This window comes from Notolepis coatsorum (genome assembly GCF_963971535.1).
Source record: "Notolepis coatsorum genome assembly, chromosome: 18".
Classification (NCBI taxonomy): Eukaryota; Metazoa; Chordata; class Actinopteri; order Aulopiformes; family Paralepididae; genus Notolepis; species Notolepis coatsorum.
Window position 1 is genome coordinate 83,862,901 of NC_140182.1, and position 14,704 is coordinate 83,877,604.

At 45.5% G+C, this 14,704-nt stretch overlaps 1 protein-coding gene across 1 annotated transcript in view; it reads left to right on the forward strand.

The window, feature by feature from the left end:
* LOC311245414 (asc-type amino acid transporter 1-like) overlaps nt 1-13,914 on the forward strand; it is a gene marked incomplete at both ends in the record, with an annotated part of 48,473 nt that extends 34,559 nt beyond the window's left edge. Inside the window, 8 exons of the mRNA XM_084335257.1 lie at nt 2,538-2,663; nt 4,385-4,538; nt 5,017-5,140; nt 5,543-5,646; nt 9,793-9,889; nt 10,415-10,564; nt 12,400-12,577; nt 13,784-13,914. Coding sequence (XP_084191383.1) covers nt 2,538-2,663; nt 4,385-4,538; nt 5,017-5,140; nt 5,543-5,646; nt 9,793-9,889; nt 10,415-10,564; nt 12,400-12,577; nt 13,784-13,914 — 1,064 coding nt within the window. The remainder of the gene's footprint in view (nt 1-2,537; nt 2,664-4,384; nt 4,539-5,016; nt 5,141-5,542; nt 5,647-9,792; nt 9,890-10,414; nt 10,565-12,399; nt 12,578-13,783) is intronic.
* Nucleotides 13,915-14,704: the final 790 nt, after the last annotated feature.

Genomic DNA, 14,704 nt, shown 5'->3' on the forward strand with positions numbered 1-14,704 from the left:
AACTCGGAGTCAACCAGATCCGTGACGCAGCACGGAGTCCCGCGCGAGCGCGGTAACATGGTGTGCTACTGGAGCACCCTGTACATAGTTATTTACAGAGCAAATAGGACATGCTAGGTAGCTTTGGTAGTGCAATACACTGTTCCTGTTATACTAATTTAAAGTGGCCTTTCCTTTTGGCCATAAGTGTGCGTGTGTGCGGCATGAGTGTGTGCCCGCTCATGTTAAAGTGTTAAAGTGGCTGCTAGTGTGTGAGCGTGCACAGCGTGCGTGTCGTGTGTGTGCTCATGTGTGCTTATGTGTGGATAGTTCAGTGTTCTGTGGTACTCAATGTTCATTGTTCAGGACTCTGATGGCCTGGGGGAAGAAGCTAAGCCTAAGCCTCTCTGTCCTAGTAGCTGGGGTTCGTAGGCGTCTGCCTGACCTCAGCAGCTGAAACAGGCTGTTATTGGGGTGGTGGGGGTCTTTCATTATTCTGCAGGCTCTGGATTTGCACCTCTTGTTGTATAGAACCTGCAGGGGAGGTAGTGCAATACCCGTGGTACGCTCGGCTGAGCGCACCACTCTCTGTAGGGCCTTCTTGTCCTGTGCCGTGCTGTTTCCATACCAGGCAGTGATGTTTCCAGTCAAGATGCTCTCTACAGCCCCTGAGTAGAAGGACTGGAGTATCTTCCCCGATACTCTGAACTTCCTTAACTGTCTCAGGTGGTAGAGGCGCTGTTTCGCCTTCTTTACTACTGTGTCTATGTGTGTTGACCATGTCAGATCCTCTGAGATGTGGACCCCCAGGTACTTAAAGCTGCTCACCCTGTCCACGGTAGCCCCGTTAATCATCAGTGGTGTGTGCGTCTCCTGCTGTCCTCTCCTATAATCCACGATCAGCTCCTTGGTTTTACCAATGTTCAGGAGCAGGCTGTTGTCCTGGCACCAGCGTTCCAGTACCTCAACCTCCTCCCGGTAGGCCTTCTCGTCGTTGTCCGAGATCAGCCCCACCACCACTGTGTCGTCTGCGAACTTCACTATGGAGTTGGAGCTGAACTTGGCCACACAGTCGTGTGTGTAGAGTGAGTACAGCAGGGGGCTCAGAACACAGCCCTGGGGGGACCCGATGCTCAGGGTGATGGTGTTGGAGGTCTGACCCCCCACCCTGACCGCCTGGGGTCTTTCGCTCAGGAAGTCCAGTACCCAGGCGCTCAGGGCGGAGCTCAGACCTAGCTCGATCAGCTTGTCCACCAGTCTGGTGGGGACTATGGTGTTGAACGCTGAGCTGTAGTCAATGAACAACAGTCTCACATAGCCCCCCTTCTGACGGTCAAGGTGAGAGAGGGTGCTGTGCAGTACCTGGGAGACCGCGTCGTCAGTGGACCTGTTTGTCCTGTATGCAAATTGCATAGGGTCCATATCACTGGGGAGGGAGGCACAAATGTGGTCCTTGACCAGCCTCTCGAAACATTTCATGACCACAGAGGTGAGTGCCACCGGTCTGTAGTCATTTGGACATGTTGGGGAGGGTGTGAGCAGCCTCTGAGATTTACCTGGTAGCTCCTTAACCCAACTCAAGTCTGGATAAATGTACAAGTTGATGCAGAAGTTGCATTAATGGAACACATAGTCAATTAATGCTGAATAACTTTAAACCCTGATTGTAAGATGATCCAGCCCTCAAAGCAGCTTAGCTGTGATATAATTCCCATATGGCATATACCAATCGCAGTTTGTCATAGGTTATTGTTTGAATATTCCATACCGTCTTCTAATAATCACATGTATTTTTAGTTATGATAGGATCTGAAAGGTTTAAATAGTCTATTTTATAGAAACTCTTTTTTTATCCACTTTTTCTCCTATTTTTCTTGTATTTTCCTCCCATCCCAATTTAGTCGTTATGCCAATTCCCCCCTCTCCTTCCTGGTTGTTGCGCGCATTTGCCCCCTACTTGCCGGTCTAGGGAGCCCTGAAGTCCATCACATGCTTCCTCCGATACATAGGAGACAGCCAGCAGCCTCTTTTCACCTGGCAGCGAGGACTCTCATTGGGTGAGTGTAACGCGTGGGAGGGCACACTACCTCACCCAGATCCCTTCCTCGCTGTGCAGGCGCCCTGAAAAAGTTCGTTCCAAAAACTCACCAAGGCGCAATTGCGCAAAGCGGGCAACGAGGCACAGATCCAACGGATGATAGAGAAAAGCAACAGCGGCGACTTCCATAGACGTCCTGGAGAGAAACAGACGAGGCACAACACAGGAGGGAACAAGCAGCAGCCAGTGGTAATCCAAAACGACCCGACACCGAACGTTAGGAACATCAGAGTATATAAAGGGCTCCACCGAGCTGATTAGAACTCACTTCAGGTGCGCGACGGTAATTGGTACCTTGAAGCGTGCGGAATCGGACCAATCCTCACAGACTGACCAAGCCGGAGGTACCGCTGACAGCTGGATTCGATCCCAGAGTCTCTGCGGTGGTAGGCGAGTGCTTAGTCCACTGCGCTACCCAGCTGCACAGATGAAGGGATACTTATGTGTCTTCCCTTTGCAGTGTTCCTGACCTGGGTGAACTGTTCCAGTGTGCGCCTGGCCACCAGGATTCAGGATGTCTTCACCGTGGGGAAGCTGATGGCGCTGGGCCTCATCATAGTGGTGGGCCTGGTTCAGATCTTCAAGGGTGAGACCTCCAATGTTCACATACAAACTTGGAATTTATTTAAAAGTAGCAAGTCAGTCCTGCATTACAGTACATTACCAGTTAAAATGTGACTTTTCTATTGCATTGGGGTTACGTTGGCTACCCCATCCCAGCTGAGGTGTTCATATGAGATCATTTGGAATTATAGTCAGGCTTATTCAAATATTATGTGTCTCAGTGTAACCATAGTCACTGATTGTGTTCAAAAGCAGCCTATTATTCTGTTATTCCATATGAAGTGATCATGCCTAAGCACTTCAATCAGACAAGTGCAGCCAAAATGTCCCTGATCCAATTAATATTGTATCCCTTGTTAGATGTTTCTGTAATCAGCCAGTCATCTGTGTTCGTGAGGTTTCTGCATTGTGTTTATTTCTCTCTCTGAAGTCGACCTTCTCATACTGGCTGTATAACTTTGTCATCCCCCCCCCCTTTTTTTTATTGGTCTTTTTCCCCCTCCTTTTTCCTCCGATTTTCTCCCATCACAATGTTAGTCGTTATGCCAATTCCCAATCCCCTTCCTGGTCGCTGCGCACTTACCCCCCACAGTCGGTCTGGGAGAGTGGAGGCTATCACGTGCTTCCTCCGACACACGTCTAGCCAATCAACCGCTTCTTTTCACCTGGCAGCGCGGACTCTCACTTAGAGGGTGTAATGTGTGGAAGGATCACACTACCCCCCTTAGATCCTATCCGCGCTGAGCAGGCGCCCCGACCGAACTGTAGGAGTCGCTGTTTACAACGACCCGGACCCACCCCGCCAGCTTTCCCACCCTCTAATACAGCCAATTGTATTAGTGTGAACGGCCAGCCAAGCTGGTGACAACGCCGGAGCTGTGAGCTGGATTCGAACAGGCGAATCCAGCGTCTCCGGTGTTGGTGACGAACGCAATCTCCGCTACGCCACCTGACCACCCACTTTGTCATCCCCCTTAATGCAATCCGTAATCATAAGAATTCGACACTGGCAGACGTGGTACCTTTCTTGGAAAAACGTAGTTTATTCCATAAACAAAGCCTCTGTACCAGATGGAAAACAGTTCTGTATTGTCCTTGAAAAGCCTTAGAAGGAACTAAATTCATTATTCTAACGATCTCTCTCCTGTCACCCCGCTCGGTGGTCGTGCGGCCTAGCTGTCCAAAGGCCTTCCCTGTCAGCCGAAGCCAGTGATGTCGTGGCACTCCATTCCCCCCCCCCTCCCCGCGAGGGATAGTTTCAAAGTCTCTGTCAACGTGTCTGCTCGCGTCTGCTTCGTGTCTTAATCTAACTTATCCCGGAAGAAACTCACATCATAACGTCTTCTCCCTAGCAACGGGGGCCCGCCCCCTTTTCTTGTTACTACGTGACGCGCTGCCATGGGAACTGCTCTTCACCTTTAGCATGGTTCTATCGGTGTCAAACTATCCCCCTAGTTCTCTCTGACCAAACCTGCCTGCTCTCAGTGCTTATCAATGTTTTGGTTACAAACCTGCTGACGACCTTGGCATTCACACACCCTGCTTGCTACCGTGGAAACACACACTGGCTGCCGGCTACTTTTAAGATCTATAGATCCGTCTGAGTAGATGCTGTCACCCACCAATACATTATATACACATTGAAAAACATAGATTCCTTCACCCTGTTAAAACAGCCAAGTATTATCAGACTTGGGATTGTAAACGTTAGATTCTTAAATATCTCCTTTGCCCCCCATCTAGGTAACTATGAAGGACTAACTCCTCAGGTGGCTTTTGAGTTCTATAAGTCGCCCTCAGTCGGGCAGATTGCTCTGGCGTTCCTGCAGGCCTCCTTCGCTTTCAGTGGCTGGAACTTCTTGAACTACGTAACAGAGGAAGTAGTGGAACCACGAAGGTGACTATGTGCCCCCCCCCCCCCCCCACCCATGCACTTTAATATTCCCCAGTGCTAAAGTGTATGTCCATATTGGGGCTGACCCAAATGATTCAAAGCTTCAATCTCTGCCATGGTAATCAATGCCAAAATCAAGATTCAAATACTTTTACTTGTTTTTACCACTCCAAAAATAAGCTTAAGAAATGGCTTTTAGAAATAATAATCCATTAATTTAGAAAATCTGTTCTTCTCAGACAAGGAATTTTAGTCATGAAAACTATCTACCTCATAGCTCACACTGAAGCCTGGCGAGAAGAATGAATAATGGAAGAATGAAGCTTTGATTATTTGCTGATAATTAGTTACTACTGAAGCTTCGAAGCCCAAAGCATTGGTAATCGGGACAGCCCTATGTCCATATATATCCATCTCAGCTATGTTTTCTTTATGATTTTGATTTCTTATCATTTGTGATCGGTATGAATGCCCTGATCAGGAATCTACCTCGTGCCATCTACATTTCCATTCCACTGGTGACCTTCGTCTACACCCTCACCAACATCGCCTACTTCTCCTCCATGTCCCCAGAGGAACTGCTGTCATCCAATGCTGTGGCCGTTGTGAGTTTGCAGTGTGGGGCAAATTTTATTTTTTAGAATTGATTTGTTTCTTACTGTCAACATAGCCTACAAAAGACCAAAACCAAAAATAAACGTGTGCTTCGTACAAGTATGGTCCATCCAGCCAACACCAGATGATAGCTCATATCCAGAAGTCACAGAACTCAACAATCAAGTTGTCTGACTTATATATGAGCTATGTTCTGGTGTTGGCTGGATGGACCATACTTGTACGAAGCAGACATTTATTTTTGGTTTTGGTCTTTTGTAGGCTATGCTGACGATAAGAAAATAAAATGACACTGGCCTTATCCTTGAAAGTGGAATCAGGAGGTTTTGGTCAGACAACAGTGCTATTTACACTATGTTTGAGTGATCATTTTGTGTTTCCATGCACCACAGACATTTGGAGAGAAGCTTCTGGGAATGTTTTCTGTCATCATGCCAATCTCTGTCGCTCTGTCCACCTTCGGAGGAATCAACGGATACCTCTTCACCTCCTCCAGGTCAGGTTTGGTCTGTCGGGTCACATGTGTACCATGGACCTGAACTTGGACTATCAATGCTATGTCATGATTAGGAGTAGGAGGTGCGGCTAGGTGGCGCAGTGGGCAAGGCGCTCGCCACCAACGCAGGAGATACTGGGTTCGAGCCCAGCTCTCTGCGTTGCTACCAGCTTGGCTGGTCGTTCATACTAATACAATTGGCAGTATTAGCGGGTGGGAAGCTGGTGGGTGGGGATCAGACGTTGTAGACAGCGACTCCTACAGGTCGGTTGGTGCGCCTGCGCAGTAGAATCAGGAAGCCACGGGGGCGGCGTGTCCCTCCCACGCAGACCCTCGCCGCTGAGAGATTGCGCTGTGCAGGTGAAAAGATGCGACGGCTGCCTCCTCGAGTACCGGAGGGGACACGTGATGCAAGGCTTCGTCCACATTGCAGCCGGCTTGTGGGAGGCATGGCCTAACAACGTTCGAGACAGGGGAGGGTAGAATTGGACAATACGAAATTGGGGACGGGAGAACATTTTTAAAATGGGGAGAAAAAGTAGATACAAAATAAAATTATTAGGAGTAGGAATCAGCAGAGAGTTCCTGATACTATATTATCGGTACTTGAGACGTGTAAAATCTGGGGCTGCTCCATAGACAAAGAATGGGACTCTGACTTTATGAGGCCATACATGTTTGTGTGAGCTCTTACACCCAAATTATTTTAATTCTGGTTCAGACCTAACAATGCAGGAGTATATAAACCTAATTTGGGTGTAAGAGCTCATTTCATTGTCTTGATATCATTTGTATTCAATGTTTTAACACATATACAAACAAAACAGACAGAACAGACAAAATCAAGACATCAGATATGCACAACAATGACAAAAATATATATATATATACCCCTCCTCCCCTCAACAGAAATGGAAAAAACAAGACAAGCAGTAACTTTTCCGTGCCTCCTACCAGTGTTAGACATATCAAGTCTTATTAATAATAATAATAATAATAATAATAATAATAATAATAATAATAATAATAATAATAATAATACATCTATTTTATATAGCGCTTTTCCAGATGCTCAGACGCTTTACATGGGTAGAAGAAACAAAAATATGGCAAAACTAAAAACAGAACAAAAATAATACATGACAAAATAAAATAAAACCGACAGAATTAGAAGTCAAAAGCAAGATTGAAAAGGTGGGTTTTGAGGGCTGTTTTAAAAGATGTCAGGGTGTTTGCATCACAGATATGGCTGGGCAGGGCATTCCAGAGGGAGGGGGCAGCAGCAGCAAAGGCCCTGTCGCCCCAGGTCCGGAGCTTGGTCGTGGGAGGTGTTAGGAGGTTGGCATCAGCAGACCTAAGGTGACGGGTGGGCGTGTGACGGTGGAGGAGGTCGGCCAGGTAGGGAGGGGCAAGGTTGTTGAGGGCTTTAAATGTGATGAGAAGTATTTTAAATTGTATCCTGTATTTGATCGGAAGCCAATGGAGGTCGTGCACCACAGATTAAAGATTGAAAAATATATCTATAGTAGACGCAAAGTCTTTTTACATGGCTTTGTGTAAGAGACAGCTTCTGTGCCATTCAGTCCACATAGTTCAAATAAAATCCTTGTACAAAGTACCATCAGGCCATCAAGAGTCCCTTCAGTTGATGCCTTTAGAGCATGAAGCCGAGGGGAGAGACGCCACAGAAGAAACACAAACAGTGAAGTTCACATTGTCCTAGACATTGTACGCATTATATAATGCTTGTTCACAGAACGAGAATTTAGCCCTTCAAACAAAGAAAGTAAGTCCGCCTTGGTATAGTGATTTTGAAACCTAATTATCTAAATTTACGAGTTGACGTGTTGATTGTTCATAGCATGAAACAGCATAGATTGAGTTTTCTGAGTAATATTTGGACATTAACACTTCAAATGATTGACCCTCCACTGGGTTACATAAACAAGGTTACATGTTTCCTCGCACCAAGGTCCCAGCAGTAGTCTATCAGATCACCCAGCCGTCTGTCAGTTTTGAGATACATAATCAAGAAAAGGTTGCCAAATGTCTTTAAATTTGCTGGGCTGCCCTGCGTTCTCATAGCGTATTCTCTCCATGTGTAGCATATTGATGAGTTCTGTCAACCAGGTTTGGAAAAGTGGTGCTCTTTCTTTTTTCCCACCCCATTAAAATGCATTTATTTGCAATTACCATGCCATACCGTATAGTCTGTATCTCAGAGTGATTAAGTGTTGTCATGTTTTGTGACCAGCCAAAAATAGCCACCACTGGGTCTGGGGGAAAATCATGGTGACACTGTGGAGTCCTTCCGATTCTTGGGAACAATCATCTCCCATGACGTGGGAGCTGAACATCAGCTCCCTCCTCAAGAAAGCACAGCAGAGGATGTACTTCCTGCGGCAGCTGAAGAAATTCAACCTGCCAAAGACGATGATGGTGCACTTTTACACAGCCATCATTGAGTCCATCCTCACCTCCTCCATCACAGTATGGTACGCTGCAGCCACGGCCAAGGACAAAGGCAGGCTGCAGTGTGTCATCCACTCTGCTGAGAAGGTGATTGGCTGCAATCTGCCATCCCTCCAGGACCTGTACGCCTCCAGAACTCGGAAGCGTGCAGGTAAGATTGTGGCCGACCCCTACCACCTTGGTCACAACCTGTTTGAGCCACTCTCCTCTGGCAGGAGGCTGCAGTCCATCAGGGCCAAAACCTCACGCCACAAGAACAGTTTCTTCCCCTCTGCAGTGAGCCTCATCAACAAGTCTCGGGCCCTCACTGATACCCCCCCACTGTGTTACATTAACACACCCTACTGGACTATATACTTGCCCACTGTATTGTTACTTCATTCTAATTAGTGTATATAATTGTATAATTGACCACATCTGCCCAGTTGTACAGCCCTGGCCTATATTTTATTTCATAAATATATTATTCTATTGTGCTTAACTTAGCTCATATTTCATTTTACTTTACTCCACCACTTTATTGTATTATCTGTCTGTTGATGTCTGTCCGCTAATGTCGCACCAGTAACGTCCAAAGCAAATTCCTGTGATTCTGTGATTCTGATGGGTGTAAATATTTGAATAACATTGGAACACCTCACTCCAGAACCTATGGAGCATCAGGCAAAACCAAAAGAGGTGACTCAGTGAGCCCTAAGCAGATTTACATCTGGTACAGAGTGGTGAGACTGAGGGGTAAATTGAGTGCAATCTTGTACAAGAATAGTGAAGTCTATGTATCACCTTAAATTTAATTAACTGATGTCTGGAATTAATAGAACAAGAGTAGACACTGCGGAGGCACTCATCCTAGGTATCCATTGGAACAGGAATGTCCACCTGAATATCTCTCTCCCAAGACTCCCTCAAGCATTGTGTAGATGGAATACAGTGTTCTGTAAATGAGTCTACAAACTTGGATATCAGGCCTTTGGTATTGGGCTCTGTGGTCATGAGGGAATATATCACAGCAGTCGGTGTATACGTTTCAATGTTTGGAACATTTAAACGAACATAGTTCCTAATTTGAAAATACCGAAAGAAATTAGTAGGGGGGGGGGGGTTCATATTTATGCTGGAGTTGGGGAAATTAGGCAAAATTACCATCTGTGTAAAGGTTTTCTATTAGACACTATTCCTTTTTCCTTCCACAAAGAAATTTGATTTTATTGTGAAGGGGGGAAAGCATGGTTATGACAGATGGGAGTACAGACCGATGTCTCTGGTCATTTTAAAACGTTTCTGTATTTTCAAGGAGTTCTTTATCATAATAACATGTCTCTTATAGAGGCCCCAAGTGACATTTTTGCTGTAAAGAGAAGTGCTGGGAGAGAGATACTGCTAGCATTCTGCTCTATGGCCAGCCATGCAGGGGTGGTAGTGGTGGTCACACCAGGGTATGAGTCCTGCCAGTAGACCAGAGTTCTTGCATTGGCTGCCCAGTAGTAATATTGAAACATGGGTAAGGCAAGGCCTCCTATATTTGTAGGCTTGCACAGGTGTTTTTTTAATCACACATCAGTGCAATATGTGGGAGGAAGCATCACTATATCGTATCAATGTTCTTCCCCACCTCTAGTCATGATCCAGGTGAATCTCATGTGGTTTATAAATGTTGTCTGTGTACATCTACAGATTGTGTTTCTCTGGGGCCAGAGAGGGTCATCTGCCAAGCTTGCTGGCGATGATTCACTTCAAGAACTGCACCCCCATCCCTGCCCTTCTAGTCTGTGTACGTTTGTTGAATCATGTCACCATTTTCTATTACAATCTAAAATTACTATAGCAAAGAGATGAAAAGCAGGGCATGTTAAGATGAAAGCACATTTTATATAAGGTTCAGTATACACAGAAGTGTCACAAACCACTCAAGAGGGATTATATAGTTCATTATCTCCACCAGGCGAGATTGTGTGTGTGTGTGTGTGTGTGTGTGTGTGTGTGTGTGTGTGTGTGTGTGTGTGTGTGTGTGTGTGTGTGTGTGTGTGTGTGTGTGTGTGTGTGTGTGTGTGTGTGTGTGTGTGTGTGTGTGTGTGTGTGTGTGTGTGTGTGTGTGTGTGTGTGTGTGTGTGTGTGTGTGTGTGTGTGTGTGTAAGAGAGTTGTTGTGCATTATTGTTCAAATTACATCTTCTATTAATATTTTGTTGCGTACAATGTGCATGTAATTGTATAATTCAAAACAATATATATATTTTTGTATTGATTCTGTCTTATTTTCTTCTTCTTCTTCTTCTTCTTCTTCTTCTTCTTTTTCAGTGCACTGCCACAATTGTTATTCTGTGCATCGGAGAAACACACAACTTGATCAACTATGTGTCCTTCATCAACTACCTCTCCTATGGCGTCACCATCGCAGGTCTGCTGTACTACCGATGGAAGGAACCTAATCTGTACAGGCCCATTAAGGTACGTACCAACCTGAGGCCATGATTAGATTTGTCGCTTCTTTTTTATAATCACACGCTAGAAATGCAGCTGTGAGCGTCACTAGTACACAGAGAACAGGAGTGCAAGGAGCAACACATCAATCTCATTGCTAAGCAACACAACGTTTGACAAATGGTAAATGGTAAATGGACTGCATTTATATAGAGCTTTTATCCAGAGCGCTTTACAACTTATGCCTCACATTCAACCATTCACTCATTCACACAACGACGGCAGAGGCAACCATGCAAGGTGCCAACCTGCTCATCGGGAGCAGTTCGGAGTTAAGTGTCTTGCTCAAGGACAAGACGACCGCTTTACCTCCTGGCCACTGTCGCCGTCCTGACAAGATGATGACATCGATATTATGGTGTGATGCAGCTAAAGTTCTGCCTGCCATGACAACAACTAAAACTAGAGGCAGAGAGATGCCTCACGAGAATTTATCTCCTCTGCCTGCATGGGTTTCAACTTTGGAACTGCTCTCTGACAGTGGTGTGCACTCACTCACTCACTCACTCACTCACTCACGGAACCAATGGAAAGTCTCAGTTTATTAACCATAATGGCGCCACATCCAATTCTACGTCTAAAGCTCTGATTGGTCTCTTAAATTGGCACAAGTATTTGTATTTCACTTGTAAAGTGTTACAAGCCCAGACTAAAGGAAGCCTGCACGTATAAAGGCCTGGGACACACCGGCCCAGGTGTGCCCCAATCGCCCTGATGACCCTCCCCAGCTCTGCTCTGCCAGCTCCACCCACTAATCCTGTGAGACAAGGAAACAAGCAGAGCAAGTAAGCAAACAGTGTGGGAGAGGGTCGTCACAAAAGCAAGTAAAGAAAATATCCTGGTTTGGATTATCTCCTTCTGACACTGACTGTGTAGAATAGTTTAGTGAGCAAGTAGCCTAATGTGCGTTCGGTTCTGCCCAGACCAGCCATCTTGTTTGGGCAAATGGCAAACAAAAACGAAATACTTTTTTTTACCCAGGGACAGTGCACATTAATCAACATCTTCAGTTTCCACACCAATGTAAATGTGCCATGTTTCCTGGTTTATAACAATAAGACAGTGACCAAACATTAAATACATAAGACTGTTCTGACAGCACAATATAGATGTAACTAAGAGATTTGCTGGGAATCTGTCTTTTAATGCATATGCAAAAATATGTATTAATCCTAAGGTATGACATTAGTTATTTATACATTAGACTGCTTTCCAGGCGAGGAACAATGAAAAGTCAGGTTGAAAATAACCAAGCAAGTAATTGGCGGCTACGTGGCGTAGTGGGCAAGGCGCTCGCCACGAATACTGGAGACGCTGGGCTCGCCTGTTCGAGCCCAGCACTCCACATTGCTTTCAGTTTAGCTGGTCGTCCGTACTAATACACATTGGCCGTATTAGGGGGTGGGAAACTGATGGGTGGGGATCGGGCGTTGTGGACAGCGACTCCTACAGGTCGGTTGGTGCGCCTGCGCAGTCGAATCAGGAAGTGTCGGGGGCAGCGTGAGCCTCCCAGGCGTTACTCCTCGCCACTGAGAGATTGCGCTGTGCAGGTGAAAAGATGCGACTGCTGGAGGGGACTTGTGCTATGTATGACTTAGTCCACATTGCAGCCGGCTTGTGGGAGGCAAGAAACAACGTTCGTGACAGGGGAGGGTTGAATTGGATGATACGAAATTGGGATGGGAGGAAAATAGAAAAATGGGAGAAAAAGTGGATCTAAAAAATAACCAAGTAATTATGATGGCATAGCATGGTTCTACGTAGATCATGCTGTAAGCGTTCTCCTCTGTGTTTCTCTTCAGGTGAACCTGCTGGTTCCTATCTGCTACCTGATGTTCTGGGCCGTGCTGCTTGGGTTCAGCCTCTTCTCTGAGCCAGTGGTGTGTGGAGTTGGTCTGGTCATCATTCTCACCGGGGTACCAGTCTACTTCCTGGGCGTGCACTGGAAAAAAAAGCCAAAGTGTGTGTATGCCTTCATCGGTGAGTGTCCCGGGTCTCCCTCTAAGACGTTGGTTCTCAGCCTTTTTCATGTCAAGGACACCCAATCTGATACAAGGACACCCAATCTGAGACGCATCAGGCTGATAAAGACGTTGTCTCAGGGACCCCCATCTGGGAAGATTTTTAGATATGATTTAGTCCAGAATTCCATAACTGTCTATAGACCACCGCAACACTTCCGGGATTCTGAAATCATGGGAGAGAGAGTAGGGGGAGAAGATTAATGAATGTGGATGAGAGCCTCGCCATTAAGTGGTTGTCGCTACGGCTGTGGGGGTGCTGGAGACATGATCCAATAGATTTTTATACGCCTGAGTCTCCTGAACACAGTGCGACCAATCCCAAGTCGATCGGCACTTTCTCGGCCGAGCTATAGCCGCTTTTTCGCACCTACTCCCGAACTACGCAAGCGCAGATTGCCCAGAAGAGTCTAGGGGCTAGATCCACAAAAAATGGATTGCACGGTGCAAGTTGCACCCTTACTTACAATTCATTATGAATTGAAAATGGGGGACCCTGATGTAAACAAGACGAAAGTCTTTCTCTGGTCTGCATCCCCTTAACAATTGTGTGTATTGAGCCGTACTGTATTGTACCCATTCTGCAATCTGTTAATACAATTTGCATTCAATCAATCAATCTGCACGGTGGAGTAGGTGCGAAAAAGCAACTATAGCTCGGCCGAGAAAGTGCTGATCAACTTGGGATTGGTCGTGCCGTGTTCAGGAGACTCGGGCGTATACAAATCTATTGGATCATGTCTCCAGCACCCCCACAGCCATAGCTACAACCACTTAATGTCGAGGCTCTCATCCACATTCATTGATTTTCTCCCCCCGCTCTCTTCTCCATGAGCTCAATGTAACGCGGAAGTGCTGTGGTCTATAGTACTGTAGGTGGGGTGACCTGAGGTAATGAAACCTATAATCAGAATAGTCACTCTTAGTCTATCATTTGGGCTAACATCTAGTAAATATATTAAATAGTGAAATTAAACTGTTATAATTATCCTTTTAATTAAGTGTAATATGTTATGTTGTTATGTACAGACCTTGAACCCAGAACTTGACAATGTAAACATTCTAAATGTTTGTTGCCGTGTTTGCTAATACAATAGCTAATACTATATAATAATATATAATATAATAATAATACAGGTCTATAATACCATATATTTTCCCTCAGAGTCGGCGACCTACGTGGGACAGCGGCTGTGTTTTGTGGTGTTTCCTCAGTTTGACCCCATAGAGACGGCCATTCCCACAGAATGGACTGACAAATCTCCAGGCAGGGGCAGTATCTCTGGGCTTTGTTAAAAACCGTCGTCTTCCTTTTATGATGATCTACTTCTTCTTCTTCTCCTTCTTCTCCTTCTTCTTCTTCTTCTTCTTCTTCTTCTTCTTCTTCTTCTTCTTCTTCTTCTTCTTCTTCTTCTTCTTCTTCTTCTTCTTCTTCTTCTTCTTCTTCTTCTTCTTCTTCTTCTTCTTCTTCTTCTTGTATTCCGACCGTCACTGTATATAAGCACAGAAGCTTGTTAATTTTGACCGGAACTTCCTGTCTGATCTTTCGGCCATCATGGGACTGACGTTTCCTTACAGCTGAGTGGAATTGCCTGTTTTTATATATGGGGTCACTTTTTTATACTAAGCCGTCAAGTACAACAACCTAATGCCAACGGTATCACCTTTTTGATGGACTAAGAGTTCCCCCTCTTGGAACTTTGCTCCCACTTCTGTAACTTTACAGATCTCTGATGGAAAAGCATTTGGTTTGAACTATGCTACGGGGGGGGGGGGGGGGGGGTGTATATTGTGCCTTACAGGTGGAAAATGTACTTTTAAATTAACGCAATTAACAAATTCACTGTATTAGATCATCAGATATTTTGGAGTGCCCTTTGCTTTGTGTGTTTCATATGATTATTGGAGAAGCACTGTGGTCTTCCATTGTATTACCTGATATCCTCTTCACATACAAAGAATGCCAGAACAGGTAGTTTTGCACTAAATTTGCACAAAGAGTAATGTTTCACCTGAGCCCAAGGGCATGTTCATCTCATAAATTAACTACTGATGAAATAGTTGTGTTCAACCTTTACCTGCTGAC